We start from the raw sequence: 27,896 nt of genomic DNA on the forward strand, positions 1-27,896 counted from the left end.
TTGGATCTGCACTCAAAATACTTCACCTGATAAGGGACCTAGAGAAGATGCTAGTTCATTGTAGTGGGGAGAAGAAAGAGACTCAGTAAACTTCAATTTCTGCACACTCCAGGTACTTAACAATGACTCAGGCAGGCGTCCGCTTTATGAATGTCCTGTCTTTTTTCAGAAGGCAAGGAAGGCTCAGGAAGACTTTTGCTTCTAAAGGCAGCATGTTAACAATACTCTTATACCCAGCGTGTGAATGCCAGCATGCTTTCCTGGGCCACTGAAGGTGCTTAGCATTTTGTGCTGTTTCTGAGAATTGGTGCATGTACAGTTCAGTTTTCCTTCAGGAACTTGGTGCTATCTGCTTAGCTACCCTGGAATCCAGTCTCTCCCATCTCCTTTGGGATTAATACAGATATTTCAGAATCCCAACAATAAATAAATAAGGTATAATGTTCATTCATGGTTTTTGCTAGCCATAAGTCCAGAGACTTAAATTAAAGTCTATAGCAATTCTGGACTAAAATTTGCTCATTACTGGGCTTCATACGAATGGTGGTGTGTGAAGGCCTCTCCTTTCCTAGCAAAAAAGAAAAGTTTTGAGACATTGCCTCTTTAATACTGCCTGCTGTAAGCAAGTCTCTGAGACCAGTACCCTGTAAGCAGTGCCTGTGTTGCTGTGCGTTAGGGGCATGTCATAGTGATTCTTTTTAGTAGCTTATGTAGCCACAGCTCCTGTCACTTCAGTGACGACTAGAAGTGGGTCCTGTTTATAGTGATGCAATTCTAGGCACCTTTGAGAAGCATAAAAATAAAATGCACTGCATAAACACACACAGTGTAGACAGTTGGTTGTGCAGGTTACTTTTTGTTCCTTACCTAACTGGAGTCCATTTGAAGTGTGTAAGCTCTTGAGTTTAAATTCTACATGCGAATGGTTCCAAGGCTGATCCCTTGGACGTTAGCCCAAACAGCTGCTGTCATGGAAATGAAAGCTTGTCCAACTGTTCAGCTGTTCTTTAGGGTCTTCAGAACTGTCCTGGGATGAGCTCTCTGTGGTCAAAGGAAATATTAACTAGAGGTGAGTGTGTTTCATGAGTCCTTTCCTATGCTGTAAAGGTTTTGAAGCAGAGGGCCTCTGAACCTGGTGACTAAAAACATCAGAGGTGAGTAGAAATTAAAAAAGCTAATCTTAGAGCTATGCAAGAAAAACAGCTGAGTGTTGATTATTTGTTGTGGTCTAAAATGGGATAATTTGGGCAGCTCCAATGAAGGTCTGATATAAGTAGTATGTATGGCTAAAATAAACATGTTTCTTAGAGGCAGAATTGAAGTAATGAAAAGGCACGGAAACTTGAGTCCCTTGACTAAATATGTGTTTTTCCATCCCGTATGGAGCCACATGAGGTATGTTGGTCATACATTTAGCGTCTCATAAAAATAAAATCTCTGCTTTATTTCTCACCAGTGTTTTCTGCATGCAATAAATACTCTTTGTGGCTATGCCACAGATTTTAAATGCCTAACATGGTAATTTTAACTTCCAAGTGTGTACATGGCTACCTGGCTCTAACTCTCCCTCATATTAACTGTGTTACCCATCTCGCTTGCTCACGGTGACCTATGAAATACAGGTTCTACTCATGCCTTATGCTACAAGTTCTCTGTTAATTGCAATGGGAATAATACTATATACATCATGCAGAGCTGTAAATATGTGCAGGAGAGGGTGTTTTAATTGTAAGTCTTTGTAGATCTTTTGCAAAAATCTCTTGTGCCTGGAAGTGTGATGTAAAATAATGAATAGTACTAAAGCTTTCATCCTTAAAATGCATAATCATTAGAAAATGTTACTTATTCAGAATGCTTTTATGCATATTAACTAACCCTTGTGATGATGTGGGGAAGTGTGTATGTATGGTTGCTATGGCACATGAAGGGGAAGACAATGGCCAGATAACCTTTCAGAAGGGAGTCCCACTTTGAACACTTAATGTGTAAAAGAAAAAATCTGGGCCTACGTGACGTACCTGAGATGAAAAGGGAAGTCTGAGTCACAGCCAGGATACGAGCCCAGAGTTCTGCTCTTGCAAATAGGCTTCATTAGTGCATATTGTTTATAAGTCACAAATTTGCTCCTGAAATACGTCTACATCAAAGGCAGTCAGCTTTGCATAGGTCTGTTTGGTGACCATTTCATGTTCTGCCAGATATCCTTCTCTTGGAAGGCCATGTGGTGCTTCCAGTTCACTCAGAAGTGACGTATGTGACAACAGATGGATTACGCACAGCTATGCCCATAGAATACCTTGTCTGCTTGCCAAGTACTTGCATCAACATCCAAAAAAACCCAGATGTTGTGGCAAAATCCAAGAAACCCGGTTCTGATTAGGGTTGATGCTTAATCATCTATTTATAGGAAGGTGTCGTGGCTTAACCCCAGCCGGCAACTAAGCCCCACACAGCCGCTAGCTCACTCCCCCCTGGTAGGAAGGGGGAGAGGATCAGAAGAGTAAATGTGAGAAAACTCATGGGTTGAGATAAAGACAGTTTAACAGGGAAAGCAAAAGCCACACACGCAAGCAAAGCAAAACAAGGAATTCATTCACTCCTTCCCATAGGCAGGCAGGTGTTCAGCCATCTCCAGGAAAGCAGGGCTCCAGCACACGTAGCGGTTACTTGGGAAGACAAATGCCATCACTCCAAATGTCCCCCCCTTCCTTCTTCTTTCCCCAGCTTTGTATGCTGAGCATGACGCCGTATGGTCTGGAACAGCCCTTTGGCCAGCTGGGGTCAGCTGTCCCGGCCGTGTCCCCTCCCAGCGTCTTGTGCACCCCCAGCCTCCTCGCTGGCGGGGTGGGGTGAGAGGCAGAAGAGGCCTTGACTCAGCAGTAACGAAAACATCCTTGTATTATCAAGCACTGTTTTCAGCACAAATCCAAAACATAGCCCCATACTAGCTGTTGTGAAGACAATTAACTCTACCCCAGCCAAAACCAGCACAGAAGGAATTAATTGTGGAGATCGTTTTACTAGGATTAAAGAGAATCACTTATTTTTCTAGGTAACTCAAAGCTCTTTTAGTAAAGGAAGAAGAGGAGGATGGCTATGTTCTAATACTTTTTTATGGCTCTTCAGTAAGGGTATAACACTTTTCACTTACTCAAAGCGACTGCTCTGCCTGGCTTGATGAGCACTTTTGCCAGATCCATGCAGGTACTGAGAGACAGATCTGAGTCTGTTCAAGATGTGATTACTCAGTCGGGTGACAAGTGGTCACTGCCAAATCAACAGAATGAGATAATGATTTTGTGTCAGCATGAGACAGCTCTGCTGCCTGGTATTTCTGACTGCCCTGCGTCTAGCCCTCTGCTAGCTTTCTAGGTGTATTCCTTGATGCCAGCTCTTTTGAACGGTCGCCTTTCTTGGTGGATCCCTGCTAGCCTTGCCGTCTGCTTCTGCTGTTGGTTGCTGTTGAGTACTAGGAAGGCAGCACAGCCGGGCATGGCCATCGTGTGTTTCTGACCCTTGTCCAGGCTGCATTGGTCACAAAGGTTGTGAGTTTTGCTGCTCTGGATCCTTACATGGCTGCAATTGCAGAGCTCATGCCATTCTCAAGCATGGTACTGTTAGGAGGGCAGTGCACTGCTTGCGTTTGCTTGCCCCCCATGTTTGCAATGGCAAAATACTCCAGGTTTGGGAAATCATCAGACACCCAAAGCTGGAGTAGTTAGCAATGACATTTGGGAAGTTTCAGTATCCATGTGAATGTCTCTTACCAAACTGAGTGATACAGAGGAGAGCTTTGTAGTCTCCCCAGCTGTGTTACATACTTGTATAATCTCTGTCCGTCCTTCCTCCTGTTCAAACAGTAATTCCTCAACCAGGAAGCCACCTACTCTGCTGTACTCCAAGGCATGGTAAATCACAGCGGCAGCTTCACTGACATTCACGCTGGCTGGTCTGGGAAGGTGCACAAAACTTCCCCTTGCTGCCCTTTGAGCAGGCCAAGGCTGTGCAAGTGGTGCAGGACCTGCTGACCTGGGCGGAGGCTTTAGGTTGTTGCTTCTGCTTGGCAGTCTGCCAGGACCGCAGTTTTAGGAAGAAATCCTCAGCTGTTGTCAGCTGCGTGTATTGGTGAAGCACGCTCTGGTTCTCTAAAGGAGAAGGAGGCCTGGCAGGGTGGGACCTGCGGTCAGTGTGTGGTTTGCTTGCAGAACTCTGGTTGCCGGCTGTGTTGTACATGGCATCTGTGGGAGGAAAGAGGAGCAGATGGCGGCAGGATGGGACCCCTGTGCATCAGGGGAACAGATGTGCGAGCTGAGCAGGCTGAGGTGGCTCAGCTGCTGCTGAGGAATGAGGAAGCCATGTCCCTCAGGCTAGTCTCTGCTTACAGAGAATTTGCTACTATTTGCTACTTGTATATAACATAACTTTTTGGATCAGAGGGAGAAATAACTTTTTATTTCTCTCCTGTTTTTGACCTACAAATTCACATGCTGCTATGTTTGTCTGTCCTCTTCTCTCCTCATCCTGGCAAGATTTGCTTGCTATCAAGGAGCTGTTTTGTGGCATATTCTTACACAAAGTTTTGCAAAGTCACTGGGCATTCAAGGGGAGGGGTGGTAGTGGGTAGGGAGTGCAGTGGGAGTGCTGGGACTCCCAACCCTCCTGCTGTTGAGTGCATTGCAAACTGTTGCTGGCAATGGCAGAGGATCAGCCAGAATGTTGTGTTTGGGGAATCGAGTATGACGTGGATGGGAGACCTCAGTCTGTAGCATGGGAAAAAAAGTAATTAAGGAGTGATTGAGGTGGGATTGGAGAGGTGGTGGCTGCTGCCAAGTCCTTTGTCATAGTGCTGCCAATATCAGTTGTATAGGTGCTCAAAGAGGCCTGTGCATTTCAGCTGGGTCATCCTGCCTGTTCCTAAGGGAGGCTGGCTTTGCTGAGGCTTTCAATCAGTGTGGTGTCAGTGTAGTCCAGCACAGCTTGTATGTGGTTATGTGGCATTGGGGGTGACATGAAATAAGGAGCAGAGCACCAGGCTTTTTGCAGAACAGGGGGGAGCATCACAGCTGCCACTGTGCAGAGAGGGAGGAAGAGAGCTGGCTGTAAGAGTGAGAAAGGAGTGACCAGGAGAAGCGGCGGACTGAGAAGCAGCTGCTGAAGGCGGCTGTGGGAGGCACAGCAGATTGCCAGTGCACAATCACTTACTTTGCCATAAACCTTTATCATAAGCTTAGCCCAGTAAAATATTATAAACAGATTTTAAATTGGCGTGTTTGCGCCTGTTCTTTGTGACTGATCAGCTTGAGTTCATCCTGAAGATCTGCAGACAGCATCGTTTTGGGTCCTGAAGGCAGAGCCTGCCTCTCCTACCGTACTGCACGCTGAGATTTGCAGAGCTGGTGGATCAGCAAAGTTACAGTAATCTCTCTAGAGGAGCAGTAGTAAGAGAGAGGATGAAGGCTGATTAAAATTACTGATTACAAATACTGAATGAAATCCACTTGCAAGGAGTCTTTGAGTTTCCTGAGGCCAATAATCTGTAATTGTGTGACAAGTGATTTCTGTGAATACTTTCAACTTTTGGGTGGTCACTGAAAGGTTTCTGGTACTTTTTTTTACTGGTTTGTTTGTATGGCTACTTGGGAGAGTTTTGCTGCATGGTTATAATATAAAAATAATGAACAAAATGACTAGTGGATAATGCGTACACAAATATACTCATTCAAGGCAAAACCCAACTGTTTTACAAGAGTCAGTGAAAATAAGAATTATTTGGTATTGCTTGAGAAAATCCTGATTAGTATTTGCAGTTTGGTTTGGAAGGAAAAATATTCTAAAGGAGTAAGGTTGGACACCATCTTTATCACCAAAGACAGATTTCAATGTCAGTGAAAAACTAGCAGGACTTAGTATTTGACTCCTCCTGGCAAACAGGCAAACATGCCCCAAGCAGGAGGGTGATCTGGACCGACGTCTGAATACAGGCGACATCTGGAGCTCGCATCCTTTCCCCAGAGCTATTTCCCTGCCCTTTGTGCCCTTCAAAACTCCCACCCGAACAAGATCACTACTTTTTCCGTTAGAAATTCAGGATTTGTAGCCTTTCTGGCTTCTGGAAAGGTCTGTGTACTTCTGTGAAGTCCGCGTTAGAGCATGAAACCGACTGGGTTAACTTCCCGGAGTTACTAGTTTTACTGAGCATGGAAGTTGTTCGTGTGAGCCGGCAGAGCGGGGGGCAGTCGCTGGCAAGGCCAGCTGTGCGCGGAGGAGGCCGGGGCGCGGCAGGGGCTGTCCCGCCGCAGAGCTGGGATCGAGTGCCACCAGGCGTTCGCTGCTGGCCACGGCAGCCGGGGCTCCGGCGCCGGAGCTTCGGTTTTGCCTCGGCTGCCTTCATGGAATGCCCAGGGCCGACAGCGGTAACTCATGCTCGGTTCGCTTGTCATTTTCTGCTACTGCACGCGCGTGCGTTTTACGCATCTGTGGTGTGGGACATGCTGTGTGCAGTAAGTGCAGTAGTAAGGCCTGGCGCTTCAGGATCCTTTCAGGTTTTTGGCATTTGTAGGCTTTTCATGTTTGCTCTTTAAATGGGGAGAGGGAGGCGTGGACAGTTGTTCAGAAATGACATTTTGCAGTGATGGAATTTGGACTCGCATTTCAGTCTGTTTTCTCCGTACTGCCCCAGTTGCACAGCAGTAGTTTGTGGTGGCTAGACATTGTCCCAAGAAAGATCTGCAATGCAGGAGGTTTTCTGTGGGTCAGAGCAGCAGATGGCTACGTGATGCCTCCTTTTGAACCTTTCCATTTGAGGATGTACTGGTTTGGAGCAGGCATCGCAGGTCAGGCCTTGAGCTCTAGCGAGGCTGCCAGAAGAGCTCCTTGGACCATTTGCAGTCCAGCTGTTACCGACTTTCTGAAAAACCTTATTTGGCTTATCTTTTAGATGTGTTTGCCTGGTGAACTCTGCCTTGCTTTGTTCTGCTTGTTTTGGTAACTTCATTCAGAGCACTGGCTTTCAAGTAGAGGTTCCTTTTTAATGAGGAATGAAAGAGTTGCAGAGATTTATGATTGATTGTGACATTGATGAAGGGGTTAACTAGAATGAATTAAGAGAGTCTTGTGGGAAAGCAGGTGGGACAGCCCCTCACTGGGGATAAGTGGAAGGAAATGCTGTTTTTCCCTTTTCTTTCAGGTCAGACAGGAACAAAGTCAGGAAGCAGAGAGCGGTCAGCAAAGATCCATGGGTTTTTATTGCTCATAAAAGAGTTTTGCAGGTTTTGTTTTCTTTTCCTTTTTCTGATGCAGACTAAAAGGTTGTCTTTGCTGTTTTGTTTTCTGTCATGCTTTTTCTATGGACTAGATTTAGACTAAATAATCTACTTTGATCTGATCAGGATTTTAGTCAGTTCCTGGTAAGACTTGCTGACTTGTGCTACAGTAAAATTGTGATAGCTTCTTAAATGGGAGAGATACCACCTTGGTGATTTCTTTCATTCCAGGAAGCATGTGAAGGTAAAAGCACAAGAGCTTTATTTCTTACTCCTTCAAACTTGAAACATTTATTAAAAAAAAAGTAGGAAGGGAGAATAGGTCAGGAGAGATGACGATTATTCTTTTTTTCTGTCCTAGCCCCACCTGAAATATAATGGAAATAAGTATAACTATTATTTCTAGCCAAATAGGATAGTGTACCTGCATGTTTACTACCACCATGAGCATTTCCACTGCATATGACATATGCATAGGAATGAAAACATTTAAAATAAATGTGTATAGGTGGATCTGTACTCCGAACTCGTAAGCTCCAAAAAACCAGTGTGGCTTTATGTGACTTGCACACTACAGTTAGTCCTGGCTGGGTGAAAATACCTGTGCTTGAGCGGATCTGATTGCCAGGTTGGCTGGTCCCTTCTGGTGCTATTCTAAGCCCTTGTTGCTGGAAGGAGAAATGGGAAGAACCCACTAAATGAAGAACAAGAACTCAGAAAATATTATTTTTTTCCTTTTATAACTAATCCTTCTGTTTTCACTGGATTTGCTGTTATATTCTTCCTGACAGTTTATCAGTAGTACTGGGCTGTAATCGGATAATACCCAACACAATTGTTCGTTCTTTCTCTGAACAGTGGAAATTTGTTTTGATAACGGGACCTTAGCTCACCTGACCTATCTGGGAAGTGCGACACGAGTGCCAGGTGTTAATATTCAAACAGCTTTTCATTGCTGCTTTGATACGTATCAAGGATTCTGATCATAAGTCATTATTTCATAAAAATTTCTAATGGGGTGGGAGTAAAAAACCTTTATTAAATGGCATGAACTTCTGCATCTGAATGTAATAAAATAATAATTTATGATATATTTTTAGGGATAAGAGATTAAAATGCATATTAATTAAATGAATAATGAAAACCTTTATGAGAATCTCTGCTACAAGTTGCAAGTAGCTGTTTAATCAACTTATTTCTATGGAAAAATGCATTTCATTATAACATAATTAACACATCTATTGTGTTTTTAATACAACTTGTGCTAAAGTGTGTTTGATCTGGAGTTTGCTCATGGCAATTAGCAGTGAAGGACTTGAACTTTTTTGCTTTATTCCAGGCTTTGTAAATTATAAGGGCTATATCTGGGGAAAATTGATATGATTTTTTAAAGCGCTAGAATAATCTTGGAAATATATTGGGGTAGTCATTATTAGTAGCGAAAAGAAATGGTAGGAAAGTGCGCTATCTAAAGCTGCAAATTTAGGGGTCATTTTTTTTTTCTGTCACAAGTGTGTACTGTTCTGTCATGTCCTGTCTAAATCCTGGAGTGTGAGAAAGCTGGAGCTTTTTGTGTACTACAGAGTAATCCTGCTTGGATATGTCTGTAGCAGCAGATCAGAGAAGAAGATAGCAGGCCAGGGGCCGGGGTGGTGGTGCTGGGGGTGTCATCCTTTTTTCCCACTGATAGATCACTCAGGTAGGGGGCATATGTGTAGTTCCTCCTCAGGTGGGTGGTATGTACTGACCCAGGGTGTTAGTACTTTCTGTTCTGCAGTCTGTCCTTTACCATTTGAGAGGAGTACTTTTCCAGTAGGAAAAAAGGGCAGGATCTCAGTAAACATGGTGGTTCAAAATCACCCTGATGCCTGGCTCCTAAAATACTAAACATCTGCTTGGAAATTGAATGCATCCTGTAGCACTGGCAGACACGAGTCCTCCAGAGTCAGAGGGTTCAACCTTACCAGCTGCTGAAACCAGACTGCACTGTTGGGGCTTGTCTCTTCCTTACCCCAGGAGCTTTACTGACAGCTTTCCAAAGAGTGGGAGAAAACGTCTTTTACAGAAAGTCCTTTGGTGAATTTTTGTCTAGTCCGAGTTTGCTTAGAGTATACATACCAGTGTTTTTATGGTTGAGTTCACTGTGGTACAAAGCCTGGTATTGTCTTCCGTGTGAAACTCATTAGTGCACAGAAAATCCAAACTTGAGATTGGCTTTTATGTAGTAAAAAAAAAAATAAAAATACAGTACAGGAATATAAAAAGAAACTATCCAGTGCAAACATCTCTATACAGTGGAAATTGATACAGTGTTCCTTAAAATAGCTTTATAAAACAGGCTTAGAAATAGCGATTACAGCGAATACTATCTGGATGATGCTTACCAAAGTACTCTACTTACTGAACTAAATAATTTCATAACTAACTTTACCTGTTGATAGCCAATACCTTAGTTACTGATGAAAACCTTAAACTGTAAGTATTATTAGTTAGCATTCTTTATAATATACCAACATGTGGAACCTCAATAGCATACACTGTTGACTGGATTAAGCAAAACAGAAGAGAATGAACACATTAAAAATAAAACCAAGGCTGTCATCCCAAAATTTACTTCTTTTATAAAGGATGTGATCCAAAGCTGATTTGACTGATGGGCAGAATTCTACTTAGTTTTCCTTTAGTTCATATTTGAAAATTTGAGTGATTGTGTTATTGATGATAGTAGGCATTAGTGTCCAGCTAAGTATTGTATTGGACAACTTTTTACAGTAGTGAGGACTAATGTGAGACCATATTATAATGCATTGCTATTTCCTGCCAAGAAAGCATTTTGGGGGAAGGGAGTGTAAATTAGAGATGACATGAATAAATGAAAAGCAAATTTGTGAGGTTCCACTATACTAGTTTAGGAAAAAAAAAAGATTTAGTGTTATTTGGTTAGCTACCAAATTTAAATAATCAAATCAACTAAACTAATAGATACAGCTCCAGCACAGATTCTGCAAAATTGAGTATCTGTGTGGTAGGGCTCTGTTCCTGTTGAAGGCAACAGGAATCTGCGTTGCCAGAAGCCAGAGACGGGCCATTGTCCTAAGAGACCCGCTTTTACAAATTGTATTTGGCTGGGTAACTTCCTGCATGGGAAGTTTCATTCTGTTCATTCTGTGGCTCTTCATCAGGCGAGAAACTAAACACACACTTACTAGGGACATAGTAGTTGCAGCTCCAAAACCTTACTTACATTTGCGGTTCTTTTATGCAGACAAATGTGTGGGTGTGTAGCATTCTGGTTTGGAAGTCTACAATATTTTCCTAGGTGGAAAATACCCGTTTTACAGTACCTGCTTAGACAAAAATCAAAACAATTTCACAGTAATGAGGCACTTCATTTGTTTGTCCCTGAAAAAATACAATTGCTTTAATAACGTTGAATAAAAAGCCTATTCACCCTCTTTAGAAATCTAGAGAGAGCTATGTTGCCATCTAGAGAGATTTACAGTATTGGAGTCTTAACATTCCCCTGATCTTCACATTTCCTGCCCTGCAGGATATGTTCCATTGAGTAACACTGAGATCCTATTTACAGAAAGAAAAACAATTTTGCTGCTAGCTAGAGCAAATTCTAGCATGCAGAAAGGTGCCTGAAATCATCATCAGGCTGTTAAAAATGAGATATGAAACCAGACTGTGCATGTAAAAATCCTGTCTAATTTTATTGTTAGTAACTCATATATGTAGTAGAAGACTATAAAGCAAGAATAATTAATAGATTGGAAAGAAGGAGAAATCAAGCCTCTTTTTGAAAGTGATGGAATAATTTCTAATATTAAGAGAGAGACCATATGTTCCTCCTCTCCTCTGCTGGGTCAGCATAAGTGTGGAATATCAATAAAGATGTTACAAGAGGGCCAGGCAAACCAGCCGGCTGGAGATACAGGGGGTTATTCAAAACATTCCTTCTCAATGACACCAAACCTCTCTGTTCCAGTGGATGGTGACCTTGAATGCATGTTGATGAAAACAGTACAGGAGGAGAGGAATGAAGGAGAAACTGGGGTCAAAACCACTTTTTAAGGAGAAGTGTCTGTCTGAATAGGGAGAGGAGTTGTGTCCTAGAAGACTTGAGCAGGTCCTTGAGCAGCAATTTTGGGCAAAGAACTGAATGTTAGCAAGGATAGCAGTGCTGGGGGAAGTCAATATACGTGATCTGTGTGTTTATTTTTAACCCTACTGCTGTCAATTTTTTTTTCACATCTGTTTGAAATCCTAGTATGGCTTGGATGAAGAGCTGTGAGTTCTTCTTTGGCCATTGGCAGGCTCTTGATGTCTATCTGTAGTGGGAGGGAGAAAATTCATGGCTAATTTGAACTTAATACACAAAATCTTCATTTGGTTCTGATCCATACAGCTCAGCTAACATTTTAAACCTGGGTCCCCAGTCATTTAGAAAGTCATAATCAATATCTGAGTCTGAGGAGCCTGATTCCAGAGAACTGAGAGATTCTGCAATGGACTCGGCACCTTCGTAGCCATAAATGTGAAGTGTGTCATATGGCAGCAAATCCCTGTCATTGTCAGCTTCATCCTTCTTAACCTCAATCATCATTTCCATTTCTCCAGCACCAGAAGTTATATTTCCAGGAGGCTTTTGGACTTGAGCATATGGAGAGGGAACTGCTTCCGGCTTTATACCGTTCTTGCGGACAGAGTTGAGTACAGATACATCATAGCTGGTGGTATCCATTTCACCACCACCTTCTTCATCATAAGTGACAAGCTGCTCATGAATCTCTGCCACATTCCTCCCAAGACCGCTCAAATCCTTCTTGTGTCTCTTTCTTAGAAGAATTAGCAATGTGATTACTGCAAAGAAAACTTAGATGAGCATGTGTAAATAGAGAAGTGAGGAAGTAAAACAAATTGCATTTAAGATACGTAACAGTCTGAAGTGGGTTTTTTTTTCCGCAGTTAATTTTTTTTTAACACATATCTATTAAAAAAATAGTTTAAAATACCGTTTAATTGTAGGATTTGTATGTTCTCAAAGCAGTTCAGTCTGTACAAGAATTGTACAACTGACTCTTGAGCTGGAATCACAAGTACAAATGCATAGTGTCACAAGTTCATTGAATCAACTACTGCCTTGAACTAGTAAATGTTTTAATACCAGGCATCAAATACTACTTATGTGGTAATTGCAAAGGAGGCCTCTTCTCAAGCAAGAAAAAATGTTGCCCCTCCTCTGATGGATTCCAAATACCACAAATAGGTACTGGTCTGCTGATTTGTTACAGATTTATGTATGTATGGTCACTGTACTGTTTAAAGGGTTTCCAGACTAGTTCAGCCTTTGGAAACAGGAATCCTATTGTTATTGCCCCAGCACAAATTTCCTGTTTCACAGCTGCATGTGAGCCTAGTAACAGTAAATCAAGTATATTATGCATATGTGCAACAACCTTTCCAGTGACTCAGCCTTTCTGATAGAATGAACAACTTTGCAGCTGAAACTATGCTAAGAAAGAGCAAGTGAGATTAATCAAATAGTTACAGTATTTCTGCCTTTGTGACCATTTTATAGCCACAAAGCTTTTGTAGATCTCAGTTAAGAAAAAAACGAAACAAAACAATCCCCACATTTTAAGCCAGAGAACATTACAAAAGTCAAATACTTACTAATGATTGTGAAGATACAGATAAAAATTGCCACCAATGCTTGTATACTAACTCCAACTTGTTTAGCTCTTTCCTCACAGAAAGTGAAGTTGCCTTTTTCATTACACTTGCAGACACTGATGACAAGTGTATTTGTGCTGCTGAGCTCAGGATCACCGTTGTCCGAGATGATGACAGGCAGGTAGTGGATTTTGGCAAGTTCACGATTAAACTGTCCATATTTGACAGTGATATTAGCTGTGTTATCTGGAAGAAGTAACGACATCTAATTAAGTGATAATCTCTACCAGATTCTCCTTATAGATTATCAGTCAGTTGGTACATCTTCCCCTTAGACAGAGTCAGCCTTTAGGGAACCCAGTGAAACTTGGGTGGCAACAAACAAGATTTTTTTTCAGTAAGTTAAGCCTTTAAAAATAAATTGTTACTTAGCTCAGCTAGACCAATCATAGATCATTGCTACAGCTTTTCTCCCCTGTGCCCTAGTGTCTCACTTTGGCTAGCTGAGAAAATGCATTGCAGGGATACGCTACCGTAGTTCTCAACCAAGGAGAAGTTGCTATCTTCTGTGGCCAGGGAGTATTTGAAGAAACCTCTAGGTGATATTTCATCCTTGTCAGTAGCTGAAATCCTGATGATTACCTACAAAGATGGAAGAGGTCGTAATTTTCAGTATACGTTGCCTCCAGTGATAAAACCGCTTACAGTATTTAAGTTAGAGCTGGGCTGTGTATCCTGTATAACCCTTCAGTAAAGGGCAGGACAAAGATATCTTGTAATGCTCCTCTTCAAGTTCTTTCAAGGCAAGTGATTTCCTCATAAGTCTTCAAAAAGAGCAGTCTTGCCCCTTCATTCACAGGTGGGAGACAACAGAGGAAATCTTGTGTAATTAAAGCATCAAAAAAGTCTTATGCTCAAAGACATATGGCTCATCTAAATACCTAAGATGGCTGTCTTCTAAAGTGTTAAACTTAGAAGTATGACTCTCATTCATTGAATGTCATTGAGACTGCCACTCCTGAATGACATGCTTGTTTTTGAAAACCTCAACCTGGGGTAGATTAGATGTATAAAGTACAAAAAATGTGTATGGTTATGTCCCAAAGGTATTTTAAAAATTAAATTAAAGGTGAAATAACACCTTGTGTGTTCTAATAGATTCCATCAGAGAGTCCAGTCTGTGACAAAGTCTCTTAATTAAACAAATGTTACATGTATGGGCTAAATACTTGTGTCTGAGGCCAAACATCTAAAACCACAAATACTAACACTATTTGTGCATGCAGATACTTGCACTCTGATGAATGCTACAATAATGTTATATGCAGCAATGTTTCTCGTAGTATTTTGAAATGGTTTCGTTCTCAGTATGGTTTCATTCTCAGTATCACGTATGAACATTTGTGTGATAAAACTGAATTGCTAATTTTTGCTCTGCAAGGCTTGACTGTACTTCATGGTTCAATTGCTAATGCACGTACATACTTAAAAGCCTGGAGGGAGAGGAGCTGTGCAGCCCATGTGCGTAAGCAGATAAAAGTCAATATTCCAACAGTGTGAAGTCCTGAAGAGAGATTTCTGACCGCTGGCATTTTGGAAATCAGTGAAATGATCAGGTGCTTGGGTATGAAAACTGAGACTAACTTCTATTAAAAGACATCTTTTGCTTGAGCTTGCAAGTAGATAATTCAGGTTTAAGGGAAAAACTCTCCCTCCTGTCTCACCTTTCCTGGTGCAGCATTTTCACACACTCTGGGTTCCTCAGGATAAACAAGTTCTGGAGCATTATCGTTTTCATCAGTAACTATTACGTGAACTTGGGCATGTGATTCTCTGTCAGAAAGACGGCCTGAAATGACAACAACAACAGTACAGGTTTCTGAGATGTCTGGAATCTCAGTGCTGTCTAGCCTCCCCTTTCCACTGTTTGTGTCTGCCTCTGTGCCTCCTGCATGACAAATATGGGAAGTTTCTAGCTCCGTCATTAATTTAAACTTTTCCTTTGACAGATTCAGGTAGTTTCCTAAAAACTCTCCTATTGGGCTAAATCATCAAGGATCTATGAGGAAGAAAATGACAATTGCTTATTGCTTCCTGATTCTTCACACTGTGTGGCTATGGGATCCAACATCGTTCTCTGGCACTAAGGCAAGAGGCACAGAACAGGCCGTGTCTATATTATTAAATATCTTTCACCCTCCAGAAAAGGCCGGCCTCCCCCAAACCAACTTGGGACTGGCCCCTGGGCCTGCCCTGCTTCCTGAGCCCGAGCGAAGCTATGCGGGGATGCCCGTGCAGCGATGCTCCCTGGGCAGCAGTGCGGGAGGGGGATTTTGTAACTCTGTAAGTGGGTGAAGCTGGCTGGGATGTTTCTGCTCTAACCACAGGCTTATCCCGGTTTCCCAAGCTGCTTCCTCTCCTCATGCCCTTTTTATTCCTTATAACAAACGGAATGCATTTTCATAATAGCTAGGGGCCAAATCTTAAAACTGTATACGACCTATTTGTAGGTACTCATTTGATTTGGAAGATTATTGTGCAAACCCTGCAAGCATCCCTTTCGTTCATAGCTTAGTGGAAACAGGCTGTCAGCTTGCAGCTTTCCTTTTTGAGAAGCTGTAAGTTGCAATACTGTGAAGTTGTATACTGATTTCTTTCAAACAGGGAAGTGGATAGCACTTACCATCTTCAAGGATTTCCTGAGCTGCTACAGTGATGTTGTATGAGGAACTGAATTCTCTGTCCAGGGGCTTGGGAAGTTGAATAATTCCAGTATCGGATACCCTAATATAGTCTCCATTAGGACTAGCTCTTCGTTGAATAAATCTGGTTTTTGTTTAAAAAGAGATATGTCAATGCAAGGGTGATAATACTGTGTTTCACTTCAGTTCTTCAAAGTAGAAGGTCAGGGAGTTCTTGTGTGACAAATTACGTTAATATCTTGACCAGGCGGTCTCAGAATATCTCCCTAAAATTATGCAAGCTGGGAGAACGAAATATATCTGTCAGAAAAGTTTCCAGATTATTGCCTTTTGCTGTTTCAGAAGTCTTATTTTCTTTTCAAAGCACATGCTTGAGAGAGTTCTTACAATAAAAAATGTAACAATAAATTATAACCATGTAAAGATATCCAGGATTATGCATTTTCCTGTAAATGTGCAAATGTTTTATCAGTAAGTTTATGTGGTAACTACATGGGTAAACGTAATTTATGTTCATATTTGTTGGTTACCATATATATCCATGGCTGCAGTGCTGGAAAAATCATATTGGATTTTTTTTTTTTTTTTGGCATGCAGATTCTGAAAAGTAGGGCCAAAGTCTCAGTTCTTTGTCAAATTACTGGAATCATTAATGAATTCTCCACTTTAGAATAGAATTAATAAAGCTGGTGTTGTGTTACCTGATTTTCCGTTTAGCTGCGTCAGGGTCGTGTGCCCAAACTGAACCAAGTGTTCTTATTTCTGGATCATTTTCCCTTACTTTAAATTCATATGGTAGCTTAGTGAAGACAGGAGGCTCGTCAACATCAGTGACTTCAATGGTGACTGTTGAAATGCTCCTAGAGCCACCGGATTTAAAATAGCGAAGATCAACTGTGGGATCTGTTGCTTCAATGTCAAACCTGTATTCTGCTACTTTTTCGAAGTCCAGGGGCTAGAAAAAAGACAAACACAGATATTCTTCCTTTGGAGATGTCTAAGTAAACTTTGTATTAGCTATCCACGCAAATTTAAGCTCTGTGCTCTAATTCACGTTTGGAAATATTACCAAATTGCATCTTAGCGAGACTCTTGGGAGAGCATTTCCAAACTGAACTTCTCTTTCACAGAGTGGCTTGAGCAACTTCTGGTTTTGAACAGATTCATCCAGAATTCTAAATTCAGCAAGTATTTATTGGTTTAAATAATTTTCTTTTTATAATTCTGTAGCTACCAAAACTTGTTTAGCTCTTTTTTCTATAAGGTTGGGGACCAAATTCCCCTCCTCTTGGCTAGGCTTTCTGTTCTGAAATAATTCAAGGCAGACTTCATAGCTGCGCTGACTGATAGCTGGGGCATTTAGTGATAAATGACATCCGCTTCCTTGTTTTTCCCATTGACTGAGATTATAAAAGGAATCACACAATGGAAGGAAGGCCAGGAGCTAGGGCAGTAAGAAATGCCCAAGCTACCACTCATTTCAAAGTTTGGTTCCCTTTGCACTATCGCCTGAGATTATAAAAGCACGGTGAAATACACAGTAGTTAATTGTGGTGACTCTTGTTTTTCTCTTTGAGTAAACATTGCAAATGGAAGTGATAGTGCTTATCTAGCAGTTGAAATTTTATCTCACATAGCTGCATATTTAAAATTATGACATGTATCAGGCCAAAAGCATGTTACAAAACAGTGGGGTGAACTTTGCCCACTGCCTGTTAAAAGATGAGCTGATTCCAAATCACCCAGTGTGTGTATGTGTGGGGTCTCTTATTGCTCCTCCTCTGGGCAGAAGTTGCAAGCAATGCATTCCTCAGGTCCTGGAAAGACCAGGGGGAGGGCTACATTTGGTGAAGGAAAGCTGCTTACACCTAGTGTGACCACAGCTGAAGACTTTACTGCTGGCCTTGGAATACTTGGTACTTCTTTTCCTTAAAGTTTTCTCTTCTTCTTAATGACATTTCTAGTCTTAACAGTTACAGAGAGACATTTGGAAGTGAAAACCACGTTCCTGTCAATCTGAGGATTACAGGAGGTGATTTATAGTCCTCCCTCCTCTTTTTTTTACTGTAAGTCAATGAAATCAATGAACTCTTGGCTTGGCAGTGCTCTGCATAACGCAGGGATGTCCCTTGGTACAAATCAAGTAGGTCTGAGAATTGAAAAACAAAGAGCAAACCATAATAAAGGCTTTGGAGAGTCTGGGCCCTCTTAAAGAGTTGTAAGGAATTAGTGGGGAAGCTCTGAAAACACCCTGAGGAAAGTAAGGGAGCTGTGGCTCAGATTGGAGCAAGTGCCAAACTGTAAAGAGCACTTTTAGAAGAGTGGTCAGGTGGACTTGTTCACATTTTCTACTTTGGTTTCACTCGGGCTGCAGAAGGGAAAGATTCTTTGACTTGGTCAGTTGGTTCAACTCTTAAAATCACTGACTCTCTGAAGCATCCAAGTATCTGAATTTTGAGAGGAGCCCGAAGTGCATAACCTGAATATCTGACATAGTCCCCATTGCACTCTGCAGTAATTCTAGATTTTCCTGGGACTGACAGTTGAAATGGACTAGTAAATCACCACTCTTCTCACAGAGCTTACAGAAGTGGGTTTTCAGGATGAATGTATTTCATGCTGACTTCCATGCATTTCCATTTTTTCCTGCCACTAGTCCCAAACTGAATCAAACACTCTTCTTACACATGGAAAAACAAAATAATAATCTTTGTTACTGGGAAAAGTACCTTCTTTGGCCTAATGATTCCTTCATTTGTGAATGGATTTGCTACAATTTCAAAGGTGTCCCTGTAATCTCCTCTCACAAAACTGTATTTCGTATTTCTATGTTGTGGTTCATCAACATCTTCTACTTTGACTCTGCCAACTTCTCCTCCTACAGAAATGTTTTCAGGAACTTTAAAGTGAAATGATGCTGTTAAAAAAAAAAAACACAACAAAAAAGACATAAAGAGTGTGTATATGGAAGTTAGAACTTAGTTAAAAATTGTTCTTAGTTTATGGATGTACAGAAATACAGACGTATTTCATTGAGAATTCAGCATTATATATCTCTACAGACAGCACTTTGATGTATTTTTTATAAAAGTATAATTAATTCTCAAAATTGTCAAGATCTTGTACAAAGTGATGAAATTACTACTGATTTTTATTTTCTCCTCTAGGTGTGCGTCACCCAGGAAATGTAGCTAGGGCTGAAATACAGACGACCTTCTGAATATGTAAGATTCTTTTGTCCACTTTTAAGAAAAGTTGATTTGTGATGAACTCTGACATAAATTCGTTGTAGTTGTGTCAACCCTTGGTTTCCAAATTATACAGCGCTTACATTATACTTACGGTGTTTGAATACTGGGAAGTTGTCATTGATGTCGGTTAAAGTGATAATGACTGTAGCTGTGCTTGAATCCCCAGAAGACCCTGGAGCATCTTTTGCTTTAACAATAATTTCATACGTTGATTGATTCTCTCTGTCTAAATCAGCCCTTGTTGTAGAAATCACACCTTTGAAAAAATAACATCGAATATGATTAGATTTTGCAGCATGTCCAACATCTCTTAATTTTGACAGCAGATTTTTGTCTTACGCCACGCATTCGGCTTTAAGTAGCATTTTTACAGTGGTATTTTTCTAAGACTAGAAACGTTAGAAATCTTTCTACATAACGGAATATTTGGGAGATTTTGTACAATATATTCCTTTACACTGATCTTTGCTGCTTAGAAGCAGTCTGATGATGTCTAAACTTGGTCACTACAGCATCTAGAGAGTTTGTCTGAGCACCTCTTTGTCTCAGTTATTTGCTCCAGAGGACCAGTATGGCTACAAGAGATACTGACATTATTTTTAAAACTGAGTGAAATTGAAACAATAAAGTTTAGGAAAGCAAAGGGTTGAGTTACTGATTATTGAATGCTCCTTCAGAATTTATGTATTCCCTTTTCCTATGTGGTCAAAGGAATGGTATCTATGCTAAACTGAAAACATGAGCTTGTATTAGCTCCTAGTCAGTCTCTTCATCAGTGGGAAAAAAATGACCTTTTGTCTTCTCATTTAGTTCACAGCACCTGATATCCCAACTTTATTAGTTCATTTCCAGATGCAGACAGTGGCATTGTGTGAGTGTGAATGAAAAATCCTTCTAAATTATGGTTAAAATTACATTTTTGAATTATTATTCCCCTTGTCCAGAATGAAAAAGGCTTAAAACTGCATTTTCTTCAAAGTGTGAGGTAAGGACATTTGTGTATCTGACCTACCAGAATCATCAACTGTGAAGTATTCGTCTCCTTTAATGACTTGGTAGGTAACTGTGGCATGACCTGTAACTGTTGGGTCGTCAGCATCTACAGCTGTCACTTTGGTGACCGAGGTTCCTAGAAAAGGATTTTCAAACAGCATATTTAGTATAAATTCTGCTTTTTAACCAGAGGCATGAAGGGAAATGAGTGATGGAAGAACGTACCTACTGGTGACATTTCTGGGACAGATCCATTGAATACTTTTTGTACAAACACGGGGACATTGTCATTAATATCATAAACCTTGATAATGAATTTAGATGGGGGTTCCAGTGACTGGTTGTTTCTTCTGTCAATAATGAGAGCTGTCAGCTCATACTCTGCTTTCTTTTCTCTGTCTAGCCTCTCAAACGCATACACATCACCACTGGTTTCTTCCACTTTAAAAATGGTGTTGGCATATTCACCTTCAATAATATATTTAGCGTTGTTGTTCCTTACACTTGATGTGATCTAGAAGGAAAGTATAATTCAAAGAGATAAAAGTGGGCTTTGGCATCCGGATGCAACACAGTTTCTACCAGAAGATAAACACAATCAGGACTTCTTCAGACTCAGTTTGAAACCAGAATAGCCATCAAGACTTTTGATGTCAGCTGGAGTATTACTGAACAAACAGCACCACAGCAGCTACAACCATGCAGGGTTATAGGATGAAACTTGCATCCAGACTGAAACTTGCTCGCTTATATATCAAGAAGTATTTCTTTTTTTTAGGTCATATCTCATAGTTCCTAAAGATATAAATTGTTCATGCAGTTAACACATACAAATCATTAACCTCATTATGTCTGAAATAACACGCACCACTACGCTCAGTTTGAGTTACTCTTGTTTGCAAGTAGCCTTCTGAACTTAGCAGAGATTTTGCTTAGATTTCACAGAATTGCAGAATCAGACCTATATTCACAGCTACTGACAGTATTCAACGTTAGTCTCTATTACTTAGCATTTAGCAGAATTCCTGCCATAGCTGACAGCTTTCTTGTGTTTAGTCACAGGCAATGTTTTATAGTCAGTCTTTAGGCTCATGCTATGACAGTAAGATTGAATTTCCATCCCATAGATTTTAAAATTTAAGATTATATGCAATGAAAAAGGGATGGGGTAAAAGGAATGAACATTAATCAGTTTTAAAATGTAATTTAATCCAATCGCAAATGGTTTTGCACATTATTTAATCTGCAGATAATCTGATGATTCTTCCCTTTCTATACCTTCACCTATCTAAGGACACTGATAGAAGGTTTAAACCACAATTTTCCATGCACTATATCAGCATTCTTATTTCAGCAGGCTATTTATCAATAATTGCTGGGTTTGACCAAGAATTTCTAGTCTTTTGTTACTGATGTTATCATAAATTGCAGCTGTTTGGTGTTCAGGATTTGATTTATCCTGTAGATGTCATTTACTGTTGAACATTCTTTCATTTCTGTTTTCTATTTTGAAATGTGTCATTAAAATTTTCTTCCCTGATTCCACATACTTAATCTTCTGGCTGCTGGGGCTGCTGGGGCCACATGCTTCTGGCTGCTGGGGCTGCTGAAGAACAGTTTACAACTCCAGAGATGTAACATGAGAAATAACCTTACCCTTGTGTCAAAGATAGTATAGTCTGTGCCTCCTTTCTCAATTTTTATTTACTTATTCAGTGTAAAAGGTATAGACTTCCAAGATTGCCTTTCCTAAAACTGAGGATGAACATACAAAGGAAAACATCCAAGGTCATGAAAGATAAAATCAAAATGTGTCAGCATATTCCTGCAGCTGTCACTCAGTTCTGCCACGCTGCTGCTGTGGCCTTTTTTAAAGGGTTTATCAAGTGTTCAATCCTGCAAATGCAATGCACCGAACACAGTGCAAAAGTAATCAGAAGCATTCCACTGTTGAAAGACCACAGAGCACAGTACAAAGTGAATTACTCTTATTTAGGACAGCTCCAGGAATAGAAGCGTTCTCCTCAATCTGCTACTGAATTGGTCTGAAATGAAACAGAGATACCCTGTGTTAGCTGAGAGTACCCTGTGGCCTCTTTTTTCTCTCTCTCTCGTGCTTTCTGCCAGTGAGCAGCACTGATCCAGAAAGGTCTGTTTCACTTTGCCGAGACAGCCTTGACAAGATGCTGATTGTTGTACATGGGAGGAAAACGTACAACTGCATTTATCTGAAAAGTGTCAAAGTAGTTCAATTTGAAAGACTAGATTGGAAGAACTTTGTCTGGGTGATATGCAGTTAATCATAGGATTTTATGAGCGCTGCCCTGAAGAAAATGAGTTTGCAAGCAGGTCAATGCTCGTTATTATTTTTAAAACTTACTTTCTTTCACTTTGTGAAACAAATTTTTTGATTGCGTAACAGTATTCCTAAACATAGCACTTTTATTTTGTATCCAAGCTGAGAGGTGTAAACTGTATGTTTTTTAATGCATATGTTTTTATTAGCTGATCTCCTAGATTTTTGAAAGAATCTTGAGCTGCCAGAAAAATATTGATATACATCAGCTGCCAGACTTCCTTCCTAACCGTGCACCTGCAAGCAATGCAATTGTTTCTGCACTGCAGATGCTCCATACTTGCCATTCTCTAAAATTTATTTGTATTCTTCAAAAGAATTAGAATCCCTTTGACATTATTCTTGATTTACTCTGTGTCTACATTCTTAAGATTTTAACACGTTAGTTTGTTGGTATTAAGTCCGATTTCTATTTCCTTTTTTTCTCTTCTATTCTGCCTAGACTGCACACAAGTAATAGTTTTCAAGATACTCATTTGCTGTCTACATTTCTAATTATTCATTGCTAATAGACTGTGATTTACCTTGCCAACATGGTGTGGTAATGGTGTATCAATCTCTTCTTTGATGTGCATTTGGTTCCATATCCAGTCTCTCTTCAGTCGTTTATGACTGGCATTGTTTGAAGAAAAGTTTTGGTTTGTTTTCTGACTTTCTTTGTCAGCAAATGCTGGAGCCAAGAACAATGAGAAAAGTAGAATAAGGTGGTTCATCTTCTTCTGTAGCCTAGAAAGTAATATAAAAGATGAAAACTGTATAAATAACAACAGAATCAGATTAATCATAGAGAGCACACATAGAAGTGCAAATGGACTTTCCTTCTATAGGAAAGTTTGATTACTTTCTGTATTTCTTTTCATCTGCCTTAGCATCAAAATTTGAAATATCAGGCTTCTTTCTTCCATGAAACAGTTTTAACTAGATGACAACTGTAAAACCCAACAAAAATATTTTAATGAAATAAACAATGTGCAAGTTTTGAAAGCTATCATAAAAGCCAGCATTCACTTAAGCTACCACAGTTAATCTGAAGAGAAGATTCAGTAGCGAAGATCACCCATTGTGCATTACGGAAAGTGTAGTCCGGCTGCAGAGCATAGCTCATGGGGAGAGTAGCCATGGGAAGCAACACCAAGGCTGAGCCAGATCAAAGTTTATGTTAACTCAACTTGAAGTGAAATGTTGCAGCTTGACAAACCCAAATGCGATGTTTTGACTTGCCCTGACACAAAATATGCTGTAGTCAATATCTTCATATGGAAAATATTGATTTAGAATAAAATCTTTTTTTTTTGGTGGAAAAAATTATTCATGTGAAATTTTCAATCAATCCCAAGTACAATGTAGCAGATTATCTTGCTCAGAGACTTCATTTATTGATTCAATTTCTTGTCTTTTGAAATGTTTGAAGACACATGTAAAGTTCCTTTACCCCTATTCTCAGGTTTTACCATCTACAAAATGATAATTTGTGAAATTATTCTCAGGTGAAACCATATTTTTGCATCATATGTTAATATTAGCAAACTTTAGGCCTGACTTTCATATCAGATTGAGAAATTATTTTAATCTAGCTAAGCTGATTCATTTTCTTACTAAATTTCCCCTTCCCAATATAAAGGACTGGCAGGGAACTTTAACACTCAAATAATCAGACTTTAAATTACACATAAATGACTTTCCATTAGCTTTTAGGAGCTGTCAGCATGCACATCAAAAATAAAACCATTAATTGTGATAGAGAAGTTGACATCACACAGGTTGCTAGATGCAAGATTAAATTAATATTTTCGGCAGGAAGGTGCTGAGATGTTTCCAGAATTACTCTTTGGTAACTAGGCAATCAATGTTATCCCGTGGTGCAGCATCATTGTCCGTAAAAAGATTTTATTTACCATGAAATTTTGCTTTCCTGTACTTTTCTCTTTTCTACATTCTTGCACATAAGCTGAGGAACATTCCTTTTTCTTTGTGATCGTGGAGGAAATGACCAGATAAGGTGGCTCTGAAGTTGCTTTTTAATAGCTAAGCTGTGTTTTATACAGTTTTATGGATTCATATAAAACTTTTTGATTTAGCTAGTTTTTTGTATTCTGTGCACTTACTTTGGCTCTGAATATTTTTAGAAAAATGAATAAGATTTAGTTGTTTTGCTTTGTTTTATTTGTGTACATGAACATTCTACAACTGGAAACTGGAAGGCATTGGTACAATCCTGGTGTGATCACCTAAGTCTGTCTTTTATTAATAAAATTTCAAAACATGATAACCAAAGTAAACCAGTTGGTTGACGTTAACTAGTACAGGCTGTAGTTTTGGAAAAAACAGACTGTAGTGTTTAAAAAGTAATTTTCTCTTGTTGCTCTGGTACAGTGGAGGTCTCCCATACTGCTGTAGTGAAGACATTAGTTGGGAAAACTGAGGACGATACTGCCCACTTTGGTTGCCATTCATGTGACTGGAAGTGATACATTTACAAACAGCCTTGCAGAAAGCATTTTTAACTTAAGTAGTCAAATCGCCACTAAAGCATACTGGTCTCAGTATAAATCTACTTTGTAAAGAGAAATTTTGTGTCTTCCCAGTAATATTTTCCTAGTATTTGCCTCTCTCTTTATTAATGCTCAGTTCAGAGCCTGCCATGCCCTCTGTCAAACTCCTCAGGGTGCTTCTCTCGCAGTTGCTGAGAGTGATTACTAGTAACAGCAGCTCCGGGACCTTTGGTATCCTCATACAGGGGCACTGCTTATCAGAAATTGAAGGCTCAAATTCATAACGAGCATATGGTTATCTGTATAGGAGCTCTGGGACTGTGGTAATATCGTGATTATTCCTGAGGATCCATGCAGCAAATGCAAACTCTCCTTTGAAGTAGGTGGCCCGTACGTGTTTCACAGTTCAGGCCTTGTTTGAAAGCTTGGCCATTAATACAGAAAGCGCTAGACTGAATCTTTTTAAATACATGCACATTTCAGCTGAAAGTTAAGCTAACCCTTGCACTCATCAGATCCGTCTTTGTGTTCTTAGATTTTAAGGTGGCTTCACCTCCTTTAACTCCTCATTAATGGATTCCTTGTTAATACTTGTCCAGCCTCCTCGGTAAGTTAATGGTTCCTTTGTGAGCAACTTGGTGGAGTTTGGTCTGCCCTCTGGTATGCACTGCAGGTCAAACACAGACCGAGACAGAAGAGCCTCTTGCAAAAAATGACTTCTGCTTTGTCTTTGGCAACTTTCAAAATTTCTCGTTTTGGTAGAAGTAACACTGCACACTCGAGCACTTCGCATGCTGTCTTTTTCTAGGGGCATTTGATGTGCATTGCTCCATAGGACAGTCTGACTCTGAGAAGACTTCCTCTATGATACCATGCAAGTTTTGCATTTGCCAGCTGGAAGTCCATTGCTGTTGAATCTGTAGCTGAATTTATCACAATATTTAAGGATACCCTTCTTTGGCAGCACGTACAAACACTTCAGAAGCAGGACCCTGCTGAGCAGTGACTGGATAAGGGCACTATCCTGGTGTGAAGGCCACGTTCCATGGATGTTAGCTCTTGACAAGCTGTACTAAATGCTCTCTCTTTTTCTGGCTATGATAGTTTTCCTTTTCAGCAGATCTCATTTGAAATGCCAGAGGTAGTAGCAGAAGAGAGATATTTCCATGCCTGAGCAGGGGGAATGCATTCCCATGGAGTCAGAAGCAAGAAAGTTTCTGAGGGATGACAGGTGGATGACATGTAGGGATTGGCTTTTTGTTTCTTCTCATGTCTGCTGTGGCAGCCAGGACTGAGAAAAGGAAATAAGATGCGCCCTTTCAAGTAATGACCCCTGCGGCCACACGGTTCCGGAGAAGGGGACAGCACAGCATGCACTGTGACCGATCTGTCCCATGTGTGGCTCTCCCTGGCATGCTGCCATGAGGTCCCATCGCTGGTCTACCTTCCTGTACAGTCTCCAGTTACCGCTCTGTCTCTAACTGATTAGACCAATAATTCAAACTTTTTTCAATTTAAGCAGGGACCATAAATGTTCCTTGAAGTTAGCAGGGGAATGGTTTATTCAAATAGCTAAGTTTCTTGCTTTGCTCTTAAATTTTCTTTCAGCAAATGATGGGTTTTTCCACCAACATTATTCATTTTATGTGTTGAATTATTTCAGCAAATAACTCTTGGTCTGCAGGGTACTATAGACAGTTAACTGAGAAATTCTGGTATTCAAACTGATTTATAGGACACATGACTCATATGGTATAGTTTCTTCTCGCAGATTGGGAGTAATTATTAAAAAAAAGTCAGGTGGAGATACAGACAATACTGTACTAATTAGAAGTTTGCATTTTACAAGTTGTTTTGGTAAGTAATCGACTGTAAGGTTGATGAGCAGCTAATATAAATAAGGTCTCCATGTAATGAAAACACATTTGATGAAATATTCTTATGAACATTTGTGGGTTATTTTTCTGGTATTTGCCTCTTATCTGGTTTACTTCTCACTCTAAAAATGTATATTAATGCTTATGCGAGGTTAGTTTAGTTAGCAAAGAAATTTGTGCTATGCTTGCATGTTAAATAGAAGTTAAACCAGGTTTCTGTATGGAGACTTTGGTAAATGAGGAGACAGTTGTAGCTGAAATGATGTATTTTTCTGGTTGATCGGATGAAAATTTTATGCTAATCTTTGAGAATTTTTGTTTTTCAGCATCTAAAAAACAGAAATACTACTAGAAATAGCGATAAGGAACATCCAAAGAGAGGAATTTGCTTAAAGTGGCTATCATACACCAGAAAAGAAATACATTTTAAAAGGTTTGTGTCCGTATTGTTCAGATAATTTGCATACCTGATTGTCAGAAAAGCTGGAAACAAAATTATTATTGATGATTGAGCTGGAAACGTAATGATTATTTTTGCTTACAGTATCTTGGTTTGAATCAGAACAATGTAAATAGAAATGAAAAATCCCATGCAAAAATGAGAGTTTCATCAAAGCAGAAAATATTAACAAAATTACTAATAAATCAATACTATAGGACATAATCTATTCCATTCCACAGTCTGCAATTTTTGCTGTTTCTAGTTGTTAATCAAACCTCAGCTGTCATGCCTGCAGCCATGTAAATGTAGGGAATACTAAATATCTGAAATACTGTATTCAATCAATTGGGAGAAATACGGAGCTTGAAGGAGGGCGGTTGCTCAGGTTAACCTGCCCTTGCTCTGGGTGTGGGTGCGGGCCCCGGCCCTGCCGTGTCCCGGGGAGCGGGGTGCCGGGATGGGTGCGTGCCCACGGGGACGCCTTGGCTGGACTAAAAAGAGAAAGAATACTAAGAAAACATTTTTCACAAAAGTTTTTTCAGAAGAGTTGACTTTGGATAGCTTTAGTTTAGTTTAATAAGTATTTTCTGACTATCTTTCCGCCTCCTGTCTCCTGCACCCTCCCCCAGTATTCCTAAGTAGCTCTGTGCAAAAAATTCTGTTGAATTTGCAGTGGATTAAACACTACAATACAGAGTAGACAACACCAAAATTTTTTTCAGATGCAAAAAATGTACTTTGATACACCATCTAAACACCTCCAAAATTACTAGGCTCAATGAAGCCATGATAGATGTAAAGAGAGCAGAATCTGACCCAGTGTCAAGTAACAAAACGACCCT

The 27,896-nt window shown here is 40.2% G+C and overlaps 1 protein-coding gene across 1 annotated transcript; it reads right to left on the bottom strand.

The window, feature by feature from the left end:
* Positions 1 to 11,634: 11,634 nt before the first annotated feature.
* On the bottom strand, positions 11,635 to 22,965 carry CDH5 (cadherin 5). Its single transcript, XM_072872896.1, has 11 exons — positions 22,768 to 22,965; positions 20,113 to 20,401; positions 19,907 to 20,023; positions 18,986 to 19,150; positions 18,373 to 18,560; positions 16,345 to 16,598; positions 15,625 to 15,767; positions 14,666 to 14,790; positions 13,475 to 13,583; positions 12,942 to 13,187; positions 11,635 to 12,128 (listed from the first exon to the last, which is right to left on the bottom strand). Exons 1-11 carry the CDS (start codon positions 22,954 to 22,956, stop codon positions 11,635 to 11,637), a joined length of 2,319 nt encoding a protein of 772 aa, XP_072728997.1. The 5' UTR covers positions 22,957 to 22,965.
* Positions 22,966 to 27,896: the final 4,931 nt, after the last annotated feature.

This window comes from Ciconia boyciana, chromosome 9 (assembly GCF_034638445.1).
Source record: "Ciconia boyciana chromosome 9, ASM3463844v1, whole genome shotgun sequence".
NCBI lineage: Eukaryota > Metazoa > Chordata > Aves > Ciconiiformes > Ciconiidae > Ciconia > Ciconia boyciana.

Coding starts and splice junctions, on each gene's coding strand:
- CDH5 (XM_072872896.1), bottom strand. CDS start 22,956: ATGAACCACCTTATTCTACTTTTCTCATTGTTCTTGGCTCCAGCATTT. Junction 15,768..16,344: donor GCAGCTAAACGGAAAATCAG/GTAACACAACAC, acceptor AACAAAAACCAG/ATTTATTCAACGAAGAGCTA. Junction 12,129..12,941: donor CTGTATCTTCACAATCATTA/GTAAGTATTTGA, acceptor TTTTCTTTGCAG/TAATCACATTGCTAATTCTT.